This window comes from Strongylocentrotus purpuratus, unplaced genomic scaffold (assembly GCF_000002235.5).
Source record: "Strongylocentrotus purpuratus isolate Spur 01 unplaced genomic scaffold, Spur_5.0 spur5_contig_865, whole genome shotgun sequence".
Lineage (NCBI taxonomy): Eukaryota > Metazoa > Echinodermata > Echinoidea > Camarodonta > Strongylocentrotidae > Strongylocentrotus > Strongylocentrotus purpuratus.
This window is the reverse complement of record NW_022145574.1, coordinates 65,357-79,797: the sequence shown is the minus strand read 5'-3', so window position 1 is coordinate 79,797 and position 14,441 is coordinate 65,357. Positions and strand designations below refer to the sequence as shown.

At 36.2% G+C, this 14,441-nt stretch overlaps 1 protein-coding gene across 1 annotated transcript; it reads right to left on the bottom strand.

Moving 5' to 3' along the window:
- Window positions 1–204: 204 nt before the first annotated feature.
- LOC115919510 lies at window positions 205–6,892 on the bottom strand. The gene is made up of 3 exons (XM_030973550.1): window positions 6,876–6,892; window positions 3,489–3,652; window positions 205–2,416 (listed from the first exon to the last, which is right to left on the bottom strand). Exons 1-3 carry the CDS (start codon window positions 6,890–6,892, stop codon window positions 1,503–1,505), a joined length of 1,095 nt encoding a protein of 364 aa, XP_030829410.1. The 3' UTR covers window positions 205–1,502.
- Between the last annotated feature and the right edge of the window lie 7,549 nt (window positions 6,893–14,441).

Sequence of the window (14,441 nt, the reverse complement as noted above, 5' to 3'; positions counted from 1 at the left end):
TTTATTTTTATTATTTATTTTCCACTCAAATTTCAACAATTTGAAGAAAAAAACATAATATATACACCATACAGTATTACAATATATAATAGAACAAATGAATTATAAAAGGAAAAATACAAATAAGTATCTACGACACAAAATAAGTTTACAGAGTACATTTAATTTTGAGAAAAAGACAAAATATTTGATATTTCCTGATATAACTAAGAGGGTATCTCAGAAAAGCTATACTTGTTGAGCGAGCCGAGATTACCAATATAAAATAAGTACTAGACCATTGTCAGCGCCGATTTAGTCAATAGTGTGGCTGGAAATAAACCAAGCAGTACTTAATATAAAGATGATTAGTACAACGAATTGAAGGAAACCAACGAAGCAAACATATTGAAACTTGTCGTCTTGCAACCCGGCCTTTTTCCCTTTCTCTTTGATTGTTTGTTCTTTATTCTTTTTTACATTGCCCGATTTGGCTTTTCGTCCATTCTTAGCTCTGATGAGTGGAAGACGAAAATTCTCAGTTTTTCTGTAATCGTTGGTATTCTAATAAAATGCATTTAAAATGTCCCTGAATTAGCATACAAATATATTGTTCATATACCTTACTTAAATGATTATACTTTGTTACAAAATACATGCATAAGTCAAAAACTCGTTAAGAAAACAGCTATTTCTAGCTTATTTCCCCCAAAAATATAAATTTAATTTTCCAACAGACTTATTGAGGTGAAATGCATACAATAAGACATAACAACAAAGGGCCAATATACAAAAAAAAAGTGCAAACCATTACATCAACCACAATGATTAACCATGATCAAAATCATTATTGTAATTCGTTGTCTTTCAATCTAAAATGGGTATTTGCTACATAAATCATTCAATAATAAATAATTCATTCACAATTTTGTATCAGATATTCCCGTAGATTAATTTCAATTTCCTTAATAGAATAAATATTTACTGAAAAATAGATTTGCCCTGTGGGAATAACGCGCGCAGGAAGGAATTTGGCATTTGCTTTATTAGTGAGAATTTACATTTTCAAAGAGACTATCTACATTCGTATGCAAAGCAAAACTGTCAACTTCCTAATATGGACCATAGAGTGTCAATTTTGGTCATGTAAGTAATTTTCTACAAATTTCTGTTAGTTTCCCTTTCTAACATATTTTAAAGAGTGCATGACGAGGCAGTACAAATATTAACTTCTTCTTCTTCTCTTCTTCTTCTTCTTCTTCTTCTTCTTCTACTCCTTTTTTGATGAAAGAAGAAAGATTTACATTAATCTGGAGCGAGTTTAGAACTGCCAATTAAATATTTACATTTGCTATGAGATTATTTGCTTTTTCCAGATTATACCTGCCCAAACCAAAAGGATGTTCATTGTTCCAGAATAGTTTGGAACCTTTGAGGACAACATGAAGCAATTCATTTTTCCTAATGTGAAAACGAAATAATTCTGTTTTGAAAATAGTAATGTTCCATACGACTGAATCAATCTAAGGAGTGATTACCTCATCCCACGATACAATGAGAGTAATTGTGAGCATGCCATTCCTCTTGTACCCAAGGGCCTCGTTTTCTACCACATCTATTTCTATTAGCTTCGGAAATTCCACAATGTGTACACCACTGGGTACTTCGGAATCAGTGGATTTCTTCCGCGTTTCCTCATCATCGGAACTATTAACAACACGAGCTTCAAAGTGGCACCGTGTTGGAAGGTCTCCGGTTACCTTTAACGAAAGATGCGTGCCGTGCCCACTACCAAATCCAAGCAGAAAGAGTTCGGCTCGTAGGTTATCGTCTGTTGGAAGTAGTATCTGCGATGCCTGTTCATCCTTCAGAGAGTCGTACGGAATAAGATGGGTTGACGTTTTCTGTTGGTTGTGGTGGAACTTTGCTTTCATTTGTCGCATTTCTTCCTGTAAGGCGGCCACACTGGTCTCTAAGGCTTCTATATGATCTTGCTGGGAGCTAAAGGAGTCGCTAAGTGACCTCATATCCTCAACAGACCTAGTGTGGCGGATGTTGTTCCGGACGCAATGACTATGATACCCTCTCCTCAGCTTTTCATGGCCTTCAGCGGTGCGGGATAGTGAATCCAGAACACTGCTGAGTTCTAATTGGCCCAAACTAGCTTCACCTGTGGGAATTGGGATTGCTTCAGAACGTGGGATGAAGAAGGGATTCCGGAGGTCGCCAGCACTCGAATCTAAAGGACTGCTAGTGCTAGAACCTCTGACACCAATGACCGAGATCTCTGCGACTGGTTCCGGGAATTGGTACACTTGGTGGTGGACCTCATCCTTAGCCCCACCCTCGGCTCTACCTGCCTCTACACCCCTCGCTGCACTATCAATCACATCTGCTCTCCTTTCGGGATTCGGAGTTCCCTCCATTCGCGGCGAATCTGCATTGAATCGTATTAGATGTAATGTTGCACATCAATGGCCCAAATATGGAACATTTAGATTCTTATGACACTGTCATGTTTTCTGTCGAAATTATCTTAAAGGCAGGTATTATACTAACACTGTAAATTTCCATCTGCTGCTCACAATGTCCCGATGTGTCGACAGCCGTGTCCCACAATGCATCACCAACTTATTAGAGCGCCTGATGATGCTTGGGCACAGGTACCGGAAATCACTCTATATTATTATGCACACATTCACCGAAAGAAGGCGCAGTTGAAAGTACATTACAGCAGTGGTATATTTCGATCTCGATAACATAACCTGCCTTTAACCTATGATCAACAGTCTTCAATGTTATAATCGTCTTGGAGAATAACAGGAACAACAAAAACAAAATAAGAGAGGGATGTTTGGGCTGCCGTATTAAGACACCGACATGGTTCAAGATGGAAAAATCAAGACAGGTTTAAGAATAAGAGGTGGACCTGCAGTGGTATATAGCGGGGGTCAAGACATCATTGAAGAGGCATCGGAAATAGTACATTCATAAAATGCAAAGGAACAATTAGGATGTATAGATTAAAGCGGTGTGGGGATAGACCACATCGTCTTCTAATTTCCACGTTGCTTTGATCACCTAGTGACTGGGTGACCAGAAGTTCGCTCTTGCCTGACCGGGCTTTATTTCGTCAAAAGTATGGGGCCAGGTTGGCGTTGCAATTGGATTGTAGCCTCAACGTTATAGTAAGAGTTAGGTAGGCCAATACCATGGGTTCTAGAGTTGAAATATTTGAAAATTACCGGCAGCACCGATACATTTTGATTATTCAAGTTCTCGAAAACAAAAGTGTCGTAGGGGTCTAAATTTTCTAGTGCTTAGGGGCATCCAAATATGTCAACATTTAAAATAATTACTATCCATCCAATTTTCAAAATTTCACAAAACTTTTCAATACCTTTAACCTGCGTGCAGTGCATATACACTTTTGCACTCGCAAACATATATTATTTGTGTAATATAAGATGTATTGCCCATTATTTATTTTTTTAATTCAACTTTCATACCTGTTCCTGCAGCATTTTTCTTGGCTGGAGTTGACGTTTTCGGGATGCCCTGGCCAGAAGCAGCTTCAGCTATCGTTTGAGTATCGGAAAAGACATCATCTCCAACCTGTGTGCCATCCACGCCAAGAGGGTTACCATCATCCCCAAAACTGCCATTCCAGCGTCTAGTGCGTGAGATTGCACAGGACTATGCGAAAATATTAATTTTTTCCCCAAAACCTTACCCAAATTAACAGAAAATCAGAGGAAGCTATGTGAAGGAAAAATTAACCAGGGAGAGTGTATTGAAATCTTAAAAGAAATGCAGTTAAATAAATCCCCAGGAAATGACGGATTAAATGTAGAATTTTATATTACATTCTGGCATGTAGTTGGTGACTTAGTTCTTAAGGCATTTAACGATACCATGAAATTCAAGGAATTGTCGCCTTCTCAAAAACAAGCAATCATAACGCTTATACATAAGGATGGTAAAGACCCCAATTTCATTAGTAATTATAGACCTATCTCCTTACTCAACGTAGACTATAAGATTATTACCAAAATACTTTCTAAAAGAATAAAAAAAGTTTTGAATGAAATTGTGTCGGTCGATCAAGTAGGTTATTTAAAAGATAGAAACATCGGTGATGCAATCAGATTAATCAATGATATGATTTTTCATACTTCTTGTTTTAACAAACCAGGGTACCTATTGGCAATAGATTATGAAAAAGCTTTCGACTCGATTTCACATAGTTTTCTTCAGAAAGTGCTCATTTCTTTCGGGTTTGGGCCAATGTTTTGTGAATGGGTTACAATTTTACTTACCAATGCTCAAAGTTGTGTTTTTAATGGGGGTAAATCAACCGGATATTTTAAAGTTCAAAGGGGTGTAAGACAAGGAGATCCGTTATCTCCATATTTATTTATTTTATGCATAGAATGCTTAACTCACTGCATTAGAAATGATAAGTTGGTAAAAGGTATTTGTTTTGGAGAAACAGAAATAAAGATGATCTTATATGCAGATGACATGTCAATTTTTGTACGAGACATAAACTCGATTAATAGAATAGAGGTAATCATGGAAAATTTTAGGAAAATATCAGGACTAAAGATTAATGGAAATAAAACATTCATTTTACCCTTAGGATCTTCTGTTGGCTCTGCGACTGTGTATCCTTTTGGAAAGGAGGCACACATTTTAAAAATACTCGGTATATATTTTACATTAGATCCCAATGTGGCGGAAGAGATGAATTACAAAGAAATATTAAGCAAAATAAAGAAATTGTTAAATTGGTGGAAACAAAGAGATCTTACTTTGATAGGAAAAATTCATTTACTGAAAACATACGCATATTCAAAACTAATCTATGTAAGCTCTTTGACTCCAGTGCCTGAATGGGTTATAAAAGAAATTGATGAGATCTGTTTTAATTTTCTATGGCGAGGTAAAGACAAAATTAAAAAAAGTACGATGTATTTTGATTACAAGCAAGGAGGATTAAAAATGCTCAACTTTCAACTTTTTGTGAAAGTACAAAAAGTGATGTGGATTAAAAGACTTGTAACAGGAAACCAGAGAGTTAAATGGAAAAAGTATTTCAAATTTTTAATGAGACCTTTCGGAGGAAATCTTATTTTTTACTGTAACTATTTACCTAACAAGATCGATATACAATTACCAAAATACTATCGGGATTTAATAAACATTTGGTTAGATATGAATGATTTTATTAAAAAAGATACAACTCACAAAGGGAATGAAATTTTTTTAAATAATAGGTATATACACAATAGTGGAAAAACATACTTCAATGAAAATCTTTTCTTAAAAAACACTTATAGATTGTACCATATTATAGATGGAAAAGGAACATTAAAGTCGGAAACTTATTTCAGATGTATGGGACTAGAGGAAGAGGAAATATCAATGCTTAAAGAAATCTATGGTAATATACCAAAGGAATGGAAAATCGAATTAACAAAGAGACAAATTTCATTTCATGATCTAAAAATAGAATTTATGTTTACAAAAAAAACATTCCAATTTGAATCGGTTTGTTCGAAAAATCTGTACAGGGCATGCATACAAAAAATGCAAGACGTCCCTGTCAGTTTTCAGAATTTACATTCATCATACAATCTGTCGGTTAAAGAAATTGAAAAGGTTTTTGTCCGACCAAGAATTAGTACTTTAGATAATAAACTAAGAGAATTTCAATTCAAATTGCTTTATAAAATTGTTTATGTCAATCGTTATTTATACAGGTTTCAATTCATATTAAGTGATAAATGCTCATTTTGTGGAAAAGAAGAGGAAACATATAGGCACATATTTTTTGAATGCGAAATGGTGAGAAAATTATGGGATCAATGTAGTGATAGTTTGGATATTCCAATCCTTAAAGATATGAGCTGGAAGGAAGTTCACATTGGATTAGACGAAATAACCGAAGATAGGCAAATGATTAATCACGTGGTTTTATTAATTAAATATTTGATATTTATTAGTAGGGAAAAAAAGAAGCCTCCAAGTATTGAAGAAATAAGAGAGAAAATATTCAAAAGTAAACGGGAAGAAAGAAAGAGTGCTACTGAACGAAATACGTTGACGCTCCACTATAAAAAATGGGAACATCTCAAGGTAAACATGGATAATATGCAAGAAAATGCAAGGGATGAGGAAAGGGGGGGGCCTGCCCGGTTCACAGCTGTGTGTGATTGACCGGTCTCGACTGCCATAGACTGCCCACGTCTTCTTGTATCGTTTTTTGTTTTTTTGTTTTTTTGTTTTGTTTTTTGTTTTTGTTTTTGTTTTCTTTTTTTTTTTTGGTTTTTTGTTTGTTTTGTGTTTGTTGTTGTTGGTTTTGTTTTTAACGGGGGTAGGGGATTTAACAAACTTTATTCATTCGATATAACTAAGTTGATTGTAGTCTGTACTTTGTTCCAATATGTTATAAATTATAATATGTAATAGGGATGCTAGTAACACAGAACAAAATATAGAGGGGGGGGGGTTATAACAATATTAATTCATTCAATATAATTGAGATTACTGTATTTTGTACTCTGTAATTGGTTTCAATATGTTATATATTACAATTTGTATGAATTAATATTATTTATTGAGTGAATACAATAAAGAATATTACAACAAAAAAAAAATCTCTACAGATATGACAGAAAGAAAATTGGCAAATATAAATCTGTGATAACTCTTCCAAACATTGGATCTGATAGATAAAGTAAACATGATTCCGATGTTGACTATATTTAGTATATCCCTTGATGCAAGGTAACGTTTGTAATAGAAAATTACAGAATGCGTTGGACATGACATCAAGTACCGTTAAATGCCACAAATATTGCGCAAAAACGAATTTGAAAATTAAAACTTACAGATCATCATCCAACATGGTCGCATTGAGTGAGGTAGGATTCTGGCAGCTTTCTAAGTATCGATGTTTATGATCCACCCTGTTACTGCGGTTAGCTAGGTAAAAGACAAACAAAAATGTAATTCCTTCAACATGAATAAAGAATATGTAAATCAAAAAGTTGTTTTATAGGGCACTTACATTATAATCCCATTATCATGACATTGGGCAAGATAACACAATTCAGTGTGAAATCAATACAAACAAATAAAAAAACATATGTTTTTTGTTGTTGTTTTTGTTGTTCTTTAAGGCTGACCAATCTAAAAAGATTATTTCTGCCTGGCTGTACTGTTTTTGTAGTTGTTCATCACTGATGATTAGATGGCGCTGTTTCTTTTCCTCTTGGGTATTTGTACTGCGTCGATATTAATTTTAAGTCAACACACGAACTAGACTAGCCCAGCATGCAACGATCCGACTGGTCTGCAATTGTTCTGCGACTGAATGAGATTCGTATTAGGTCCATGGTGAGATCTAGAGGAGATATGACGTCACAGCTCCCGCCAGCTTGTGAGTCACATACGACTCCAGTGGGGTCATATTGGTGCGCGGGGGCATTACGTCTTTGTCCCAGGCACTTTGCGTACTGGGGGGGGGGTGGGGGAGGGGTGATGTCCCCTACCCGGCCTCCCTCTTTTAAAAAAAGTCCTACGACCAAAAACAAATTGACAAAAATAAAGGGAAACAAGAAAAAGAAAGACGAAAGAATTAAAAAGATATTTATATTTTCAGGGTTTCGCTGTTGTTGTTGTTTGTTTATGGCTTGCCCTTCTATCTTTCTTTTTGTTAATTAATCCATCGAGTATACAGTCAAACCAATTTCGAGGTATGTTTTTAAGACCTAAAATGTCTTTTGTCATACTGGTCCATATAATTATGTACTCAATTTAATAACGTCCATGCCCTATTTAAACATGTTAAAATAAACAAATATTATGTACATAGGTGCAACATCTTGATTTGGAAAGCATGTCATTATGGAAATCACATCTTGTTTAAGCCTGTTATCATTTCAGAAGGAAAAATGGCATTCCCTTTTTACATCTTTCCGAATCGTCTCATTGTATCGGCAGGGGTTTTCTAGTTTCTACAAAAGTATATGCATGTATTCCAATATAAACATGTTCATGTAAATACAAAACCTCATATTTAAGATATCCATTGTTCCATTTTACATTATCGTTTTTTGTTAACAATATGACATGATAGTATCCTGCACAAATTTATGTTTCGTCTTTACCACGGCCAATTGCTTCCTGCTCTAACTGCCCTTTTAAAGAAAAATAGAGAGGTTGCCTACATTTTCATCCAAAAAAATAGTCAAATAAATTTACGCTATCCAATCTCAAAACCACAACGGCACATAAATACATAGAGGCCCGGACATATGGAATTCCCTGCCTTCGGATCAAATGAATATTCACTCAGAGTTTGCATTTAAGTAGCAGTGAAAAAAATGCTGTAACTTCTCCCAATATATTATTTAATCAGTATTGGATATGTCTGCTTTTAGTGCTTTATTAGCAATGACATGTGCAACCATCTAACACTCATTATCACTTAACCGCCCCCCCCCCCTCTCTCTCTCTCTCCATCTCTCCATCTCTTCATTCTTCTCTTCTCTTTGATGTACTACACATCACCAGGAACCCCCTAATTTATGTATTTTGCTTGTACATGATGGTACTTTAATTGTCAGTGCTCACAAGTCATCAAGCTCTGCCTATGTTGGAGCCCTGGCCAGTTCTGTTAAAAATAGATTCATTTTCTTCATGTATGTTAATACACTGTTGGTCATAATGGTGGAATATTTATTTTTACCCCAGTTAAGGGAAGGATTTTAAAAAATTATTTATTTCTAATAGATCTAGATAATGGCATACATTCTCAGATTTTATTGAATATTAATTTGCGAGTGTTTGTTTTGCGTGACTGCTTAATCATATGTGTGCTACTATGCTAATCAGCTAAGGGACCTACGTCCTTAAGTCATAATTGACAGTAATGAGGATTAATGCCTCACAAAAGGGCACTAATATATAGCTGATCGACACGATTTTTATCCTGGGGCCTCACAGTAACGAGGCCATTGCTTAGCCCATGAATCATGACTGTACGCAGTGTTTGCTAGGGTACGCGGCCCCTTCCACAAATCCCCCAAAACGAAGAAAATGCGATAAATTGTCAAAAATTCATTGCATTTTCCCCCGGCCCCCAACAGGAAAAAATCATCTGTAGGGCCATGCATTATGGTTCAAGGCATGGCCACACAGAGGAATTTTTCCTGTTGGCCGGGGGAAAATGCAATGAATTTTTGACAATTTATTGCAATTTCTTCGTTTTGGGGGATTTGTGGGGGCGGCCGCGTACCCTAGCAAACATTGCGTACAGTCATAATTCTGGGGCTTAGCAATGGCCTCGATACCGTGAGGCCCCAGGATAAAAATCGTGTCGATCAGCTATATCAGTGCCCTTTTGTGAGGCATTAATCCTCATTACTGTCAATTATGATTTAAGGGCGTAGGTTCCCTAGCTGATTAGCATAGTAGCACACATATGATTTAGCAGTCATGCAAAACAAACACTCGCAAATTAATATTCAATAAAATCTGAGAAAGTATACCATTGTCTAGATCTATTAGAAATAAATAATTTTTTAAAATCCTTCCCTAAACTGGGGTAAAAATAATTATTCCACCATTATGACCAACAGTGTACATACTTATTTTCTTATGTATTCAGAACTGAACAAATAAATGATTTTTTGTTTGATTTTTTTTAAGTGCAAAATTAAAAAAATCAAACCCTTCTTCACTAAAATGCTTTGCTTGGAATAATATTTTGTCTTCATTCTCATGAGGAAAAAACATTATCTACATGTAGTTTGCCCTATACTGTTGTGAAAATTGGTAAAATTTAGCCCATTATGGTATACAAATCAAAACCTCTTGATAAGTTCTTGTTAAAACTATGGGCAACACGTGATTCCAATATGATTTTTTTTATTCCGGCCCCTCAGCAATTAGGACTAAATTGGAGTCACCGAGGCCTATAGTTTCAACCAGTAAAGAAGGCAGGGTAATTTTGTTTTTCCCTTCATCAAAAATGTATAATCAGGCAGAGACACTTCATTAGACAGCTAATTAGACTACAACTCAGCGTAGATAGTACGGCGTAAGCAACGTACGTGACACTGCGGCGGTAATTACCCGTTGGAGACATTTGAAATCCCGTACGCTCGCTGAATTTTCAACTCCCAAATAGTACTTTTTTCAGAGCGACCTTAAAATAGTTGAAATATCTATGGTAACGTGAAGAGCTTTCAACCAATAAATTGATGATGCAGGACAATAATAGTACCTACTTGTATAGCGCACAGGTCCGCCTTTCGGTGCTCATGGCGATATAATAATCACTATATTTATTAAAGGGATCCGGTAACTTTGTCTTAGATCCTTTAGAAATAATCCTTGATTTAGCTCATGCTGCAATGATAATTATAAACCTTTAGGTCAAGCAGGAACTCTATGACTTTTACAAGCCGATCTGATTATCAAGATATTAATGATTGGAATTACAAATTTTGAAAACCGTTCGCCAAACGGTTTGCATAACACTACAGTCCCGGCAATGGGGAAAACGAGTATGGTAAAACCGGTCACTCAAAGATTTTTACTTTTTTGAGGCACTTCTTGATCATTTCGAAGCGCGATTTTTTTAGGGCTTCAATGTTACACCACATCACAGACACTGGTAGCATGTAGGACCGTGTTTCTCAGATTTAACATTGTTAAACGATCCCTTTAAATGCAAAGCAAACCGATACTATCAATGTACATCCGTTATTCTTTGTTAATGGGTTCAAGAGAAGCGTCGAAATGGATCATGCACTGCACTTGGTTATGTCACAATGAAACGGACAATGAACCCTCGCCATTAACCTGCGTCCAGTGGATATTCACTATTGCACTCGCAAACATGTATTATTTGTATGTTATATTTGCATATATGACTCTTTATATGACTCTTTATGGAATTTAAACCCTGGGAGCAAATCAAAACGCCCTAAATGTATGTACATACCAAAACTTTTCGAATGACAAGCAGATTACACTGTCTCCAAAATAGGCAGCCAAATATCTTGACAAAAGTCTCCGATATCAACCTCGCACATTAAAATAGTCTCCCATAATTCCAGCCAAATTAGGCTTAGCGAATTCTTCTTCACCGAGACTGGTACAAATGAACATATCATGTTTATATCCAAGAATTAGATTCTCTAGTTTTAGCAAAATTAACAATCTTGCATACTCTTACTTGTGAAGCGATATATACTGTATACTCACATAATTATATATATATATGGAACAACGTACGCACAAGTCCGACTTCAGTTAGCTAAAATGGCGACAAGTCGCTCATTCATTTTGCTCACCTTGTCCCTCAGACCATACCCAGTTTACAATAAAAAATACGGAAATATTAATATCTTATTTCGGAAATAGCGTCGCTTAGTCTGTTAGCACACACTCTTTGATATTTGCAAATACATCTTGAGTGAAATATAGACCTTTTAAAGTATTGATTATACATAACCTCATTACCATCTATCGTAAGAGGGTTAACAGTAAAAGTCATGTTCAATAAGGTCTAAACATGGCATGATCCAGCCCCTAATTCTCAAATTATGGATGAAAAGGGGTCTGTATATGCAGACTCGGAATTTTAGTGGGAATTCCCCGCAGAATAAAAATAGCCCAATGGTTTTAATTGTATAAATTGAATGGACATTGAAAGAGTGAGAGAGAGACACACACAGAGAGACATGGGGTGAGGGGAGGGAGGAAAGGCGTACGTGAGAGAGAAATGGGCCGGGGGCCGGGAAGGGTCAGGGGCAGCAGAACGTCTTTCAAAGTGGGGGAAGGGGCACCAACAAAAAATATTTGTGAGGTCGCAGTGCGAAAGATTACATCTTATAAAGAGGAAGAAAAAAAAAATCTATTCATGAAAGACTGAAGAGCGTATCCGGACACCTACCCCCTGGACATCCACCCCGGATAACCACCCCCAGTCACTACCCCCGAGGACAACACTACTCCCTAAGGCAACCACCCTCTAGGACTACAACCCCCCCCCCCCCCGGGCCAATTACCCCCGGACAACTACCCCCCCCCAGACAACTACCCCCTAGGACAACGACCCCCGGACAACTACCCCCTAGTACAACCTTCCCCGGACAACTACCCCCGGACAACTACCACCAAGTCAACTACCACCCGAACAACTTCCCCAGACAACTACCCCCTAGGACAACCATCCTCTAAGACAACTACCCCCGTACAACTATCCTAGAGGGTAGTTGTCTGGGGGTAGATGTACGGGGGAAGTTGTCCCGTGGGGTAGTCCTAGAGGATGGTTGCCCTATGGAGTAGTTGTCCTTGGGGGTAGTTGTCTTAGGGGGTAGTTGACTGGGGTGGTTATCCGGGGGTGGACGACCGCAAGTAGGTGTCCGGATACGCAAGCCACTATTTCATGAATTAAGTTGTATTCATGGTGCAGCAAGGTGTAGCATGGGCGTATGATCCCGCCGGGGATGACGATTATTGATATGTTATATCTTTCTTCTAAATCACTTACTTGTATTCTCGACATAGTTCCTGTTCTCTTTCTGTTCTTTTCGCTTTTTGAAATAGCTATAGAATTTGCCATTTTTTTGTAAAGACGAAAAAATACACTCGAAGAAAAACTGTTTATTTTTCTATCCTTTCTCGTTATCGATCCTTTTTACTCAATATTTTTAAAGAACATTCAAACTTTTCCACGCTATTCCACAGGATATTTTCTTGAAAGCAGTCAAAAAACATTAGAAGTAGGATAACAAATATGCGATTATGTAAACAAGTTAATTTTGTCCATGTAAATCCTCCAGTACCTAATAACTAAGCAAAACTCGAACCTGGTGCAAATGAGGGTAAACTTAAAGACAACAATTCATGACATCTATTATCACGATTGTATTCTATACTTGTTTTCTTTATTTCAAAATATATATTTTATAATGTTTCTTTGTATTGATAAGGTACATTTCTTTTCCTTTTTGGGAGGGGGATGGGTTCAAATATAACAACTTCTTTAACATTCCGTTTGTATGGCAAAGCTCAGGGGTTTTAGGTATTTAATTACGGTCAATTACTGCCCCCCCCCCCGAATCTGTACGTCAGTGTAATGAAAAGCACACAATATTCCCACGATATGCGCGTATCGTTATTATCAAATCATCCATTGATAAATATAGGGGCATGCGGAATGTTAGGAAATTTAATAACTGTCTAATTTCCTTTTCTTTGAATGAAATATAATTGTTGTTGTGATTCAATTCATGTTTTGTTATTTTTTAGTTTATCGCTGGTTAAAAGATACACCATTCTTTTAATTTTTTACTGCTCATTTTTGCCGGGGGGAGGGCTTTTGGGGAGGGGGGCTAAAATTCTTGTTGTCCCCCTCCCCCCCCCCCCCCTCCAGACTTTTTCGTTTGGAGTGTTTTTCGGTATACCGCGCCATATCTGGGGGAGTTTCATGAAACAATTAGTCGATGAAAACCACCGACTAATTGTTTCACCGACAATTTGTTAACGCTAACAGTTGTCGGGAGAAAAATGTTGATGAAAGGCCCCCCCCCCCCCAGTATATTTGTATCTCTTTTTCTCATGCTTTGGTTATAAAATAAAACAAATAAAAAAACATTTGAGAGCTATAATATTGTTTGTTGTACGGTTATTATTCAAAAAGTATCATCACAATAAAATCTACTACATATTTCATTCAGACTGATTACTTCTTCTAAAAAGATTTATTAAAAACAGCTTTGATTTACAATATATATTTTTATAAAAAACGAATGAATCTACAAAAGAAAGAGCGGAAAATAAGGTCCGTTGGAACTGGAGAAAATGATCTGTGAGTGTTATTGTTAGAATGATATCAATATATAAGTATATTGTTATTATTTTCATTATTATAAATTTATATTACAACTATTATTACTTAGATCATAATGTTCATCCTTTTTTAAATAATTTTATGTATAAAAAAGGGAAAGTAATGACTTTGTTCACGTAGAATTGTCCTGAAAAACAAGAAGTCAATATTGCGGCCAAAAAAACAAAACAGTACAAAAGAAATTTTCCCATTAAAGTTGACACAAATCGACACCGAAAATATATATGTTACAAATAATTTGACAACAGGTTATCAAATTATTAACATTAAAATTATTTTATTGGCAAAATAGTAAAAAGTAGCTATTCCGGGCTAATGATTGGAATCAAAGTGTAGCAGGATTTAAGAAGAAATGAAAGGAATACATACAAAAATACGCACCAGAAGCCAATATAAAAAAGTGCACATGTGGTTGAAAAGAACTGCGGTAAACATAATTGTATGGTTTAAATCCTTGTGATGATATCTCAAGAATACTATTTGATACACATGATCATGAATCTAAAAACAGGTAGTAGCAACTCAC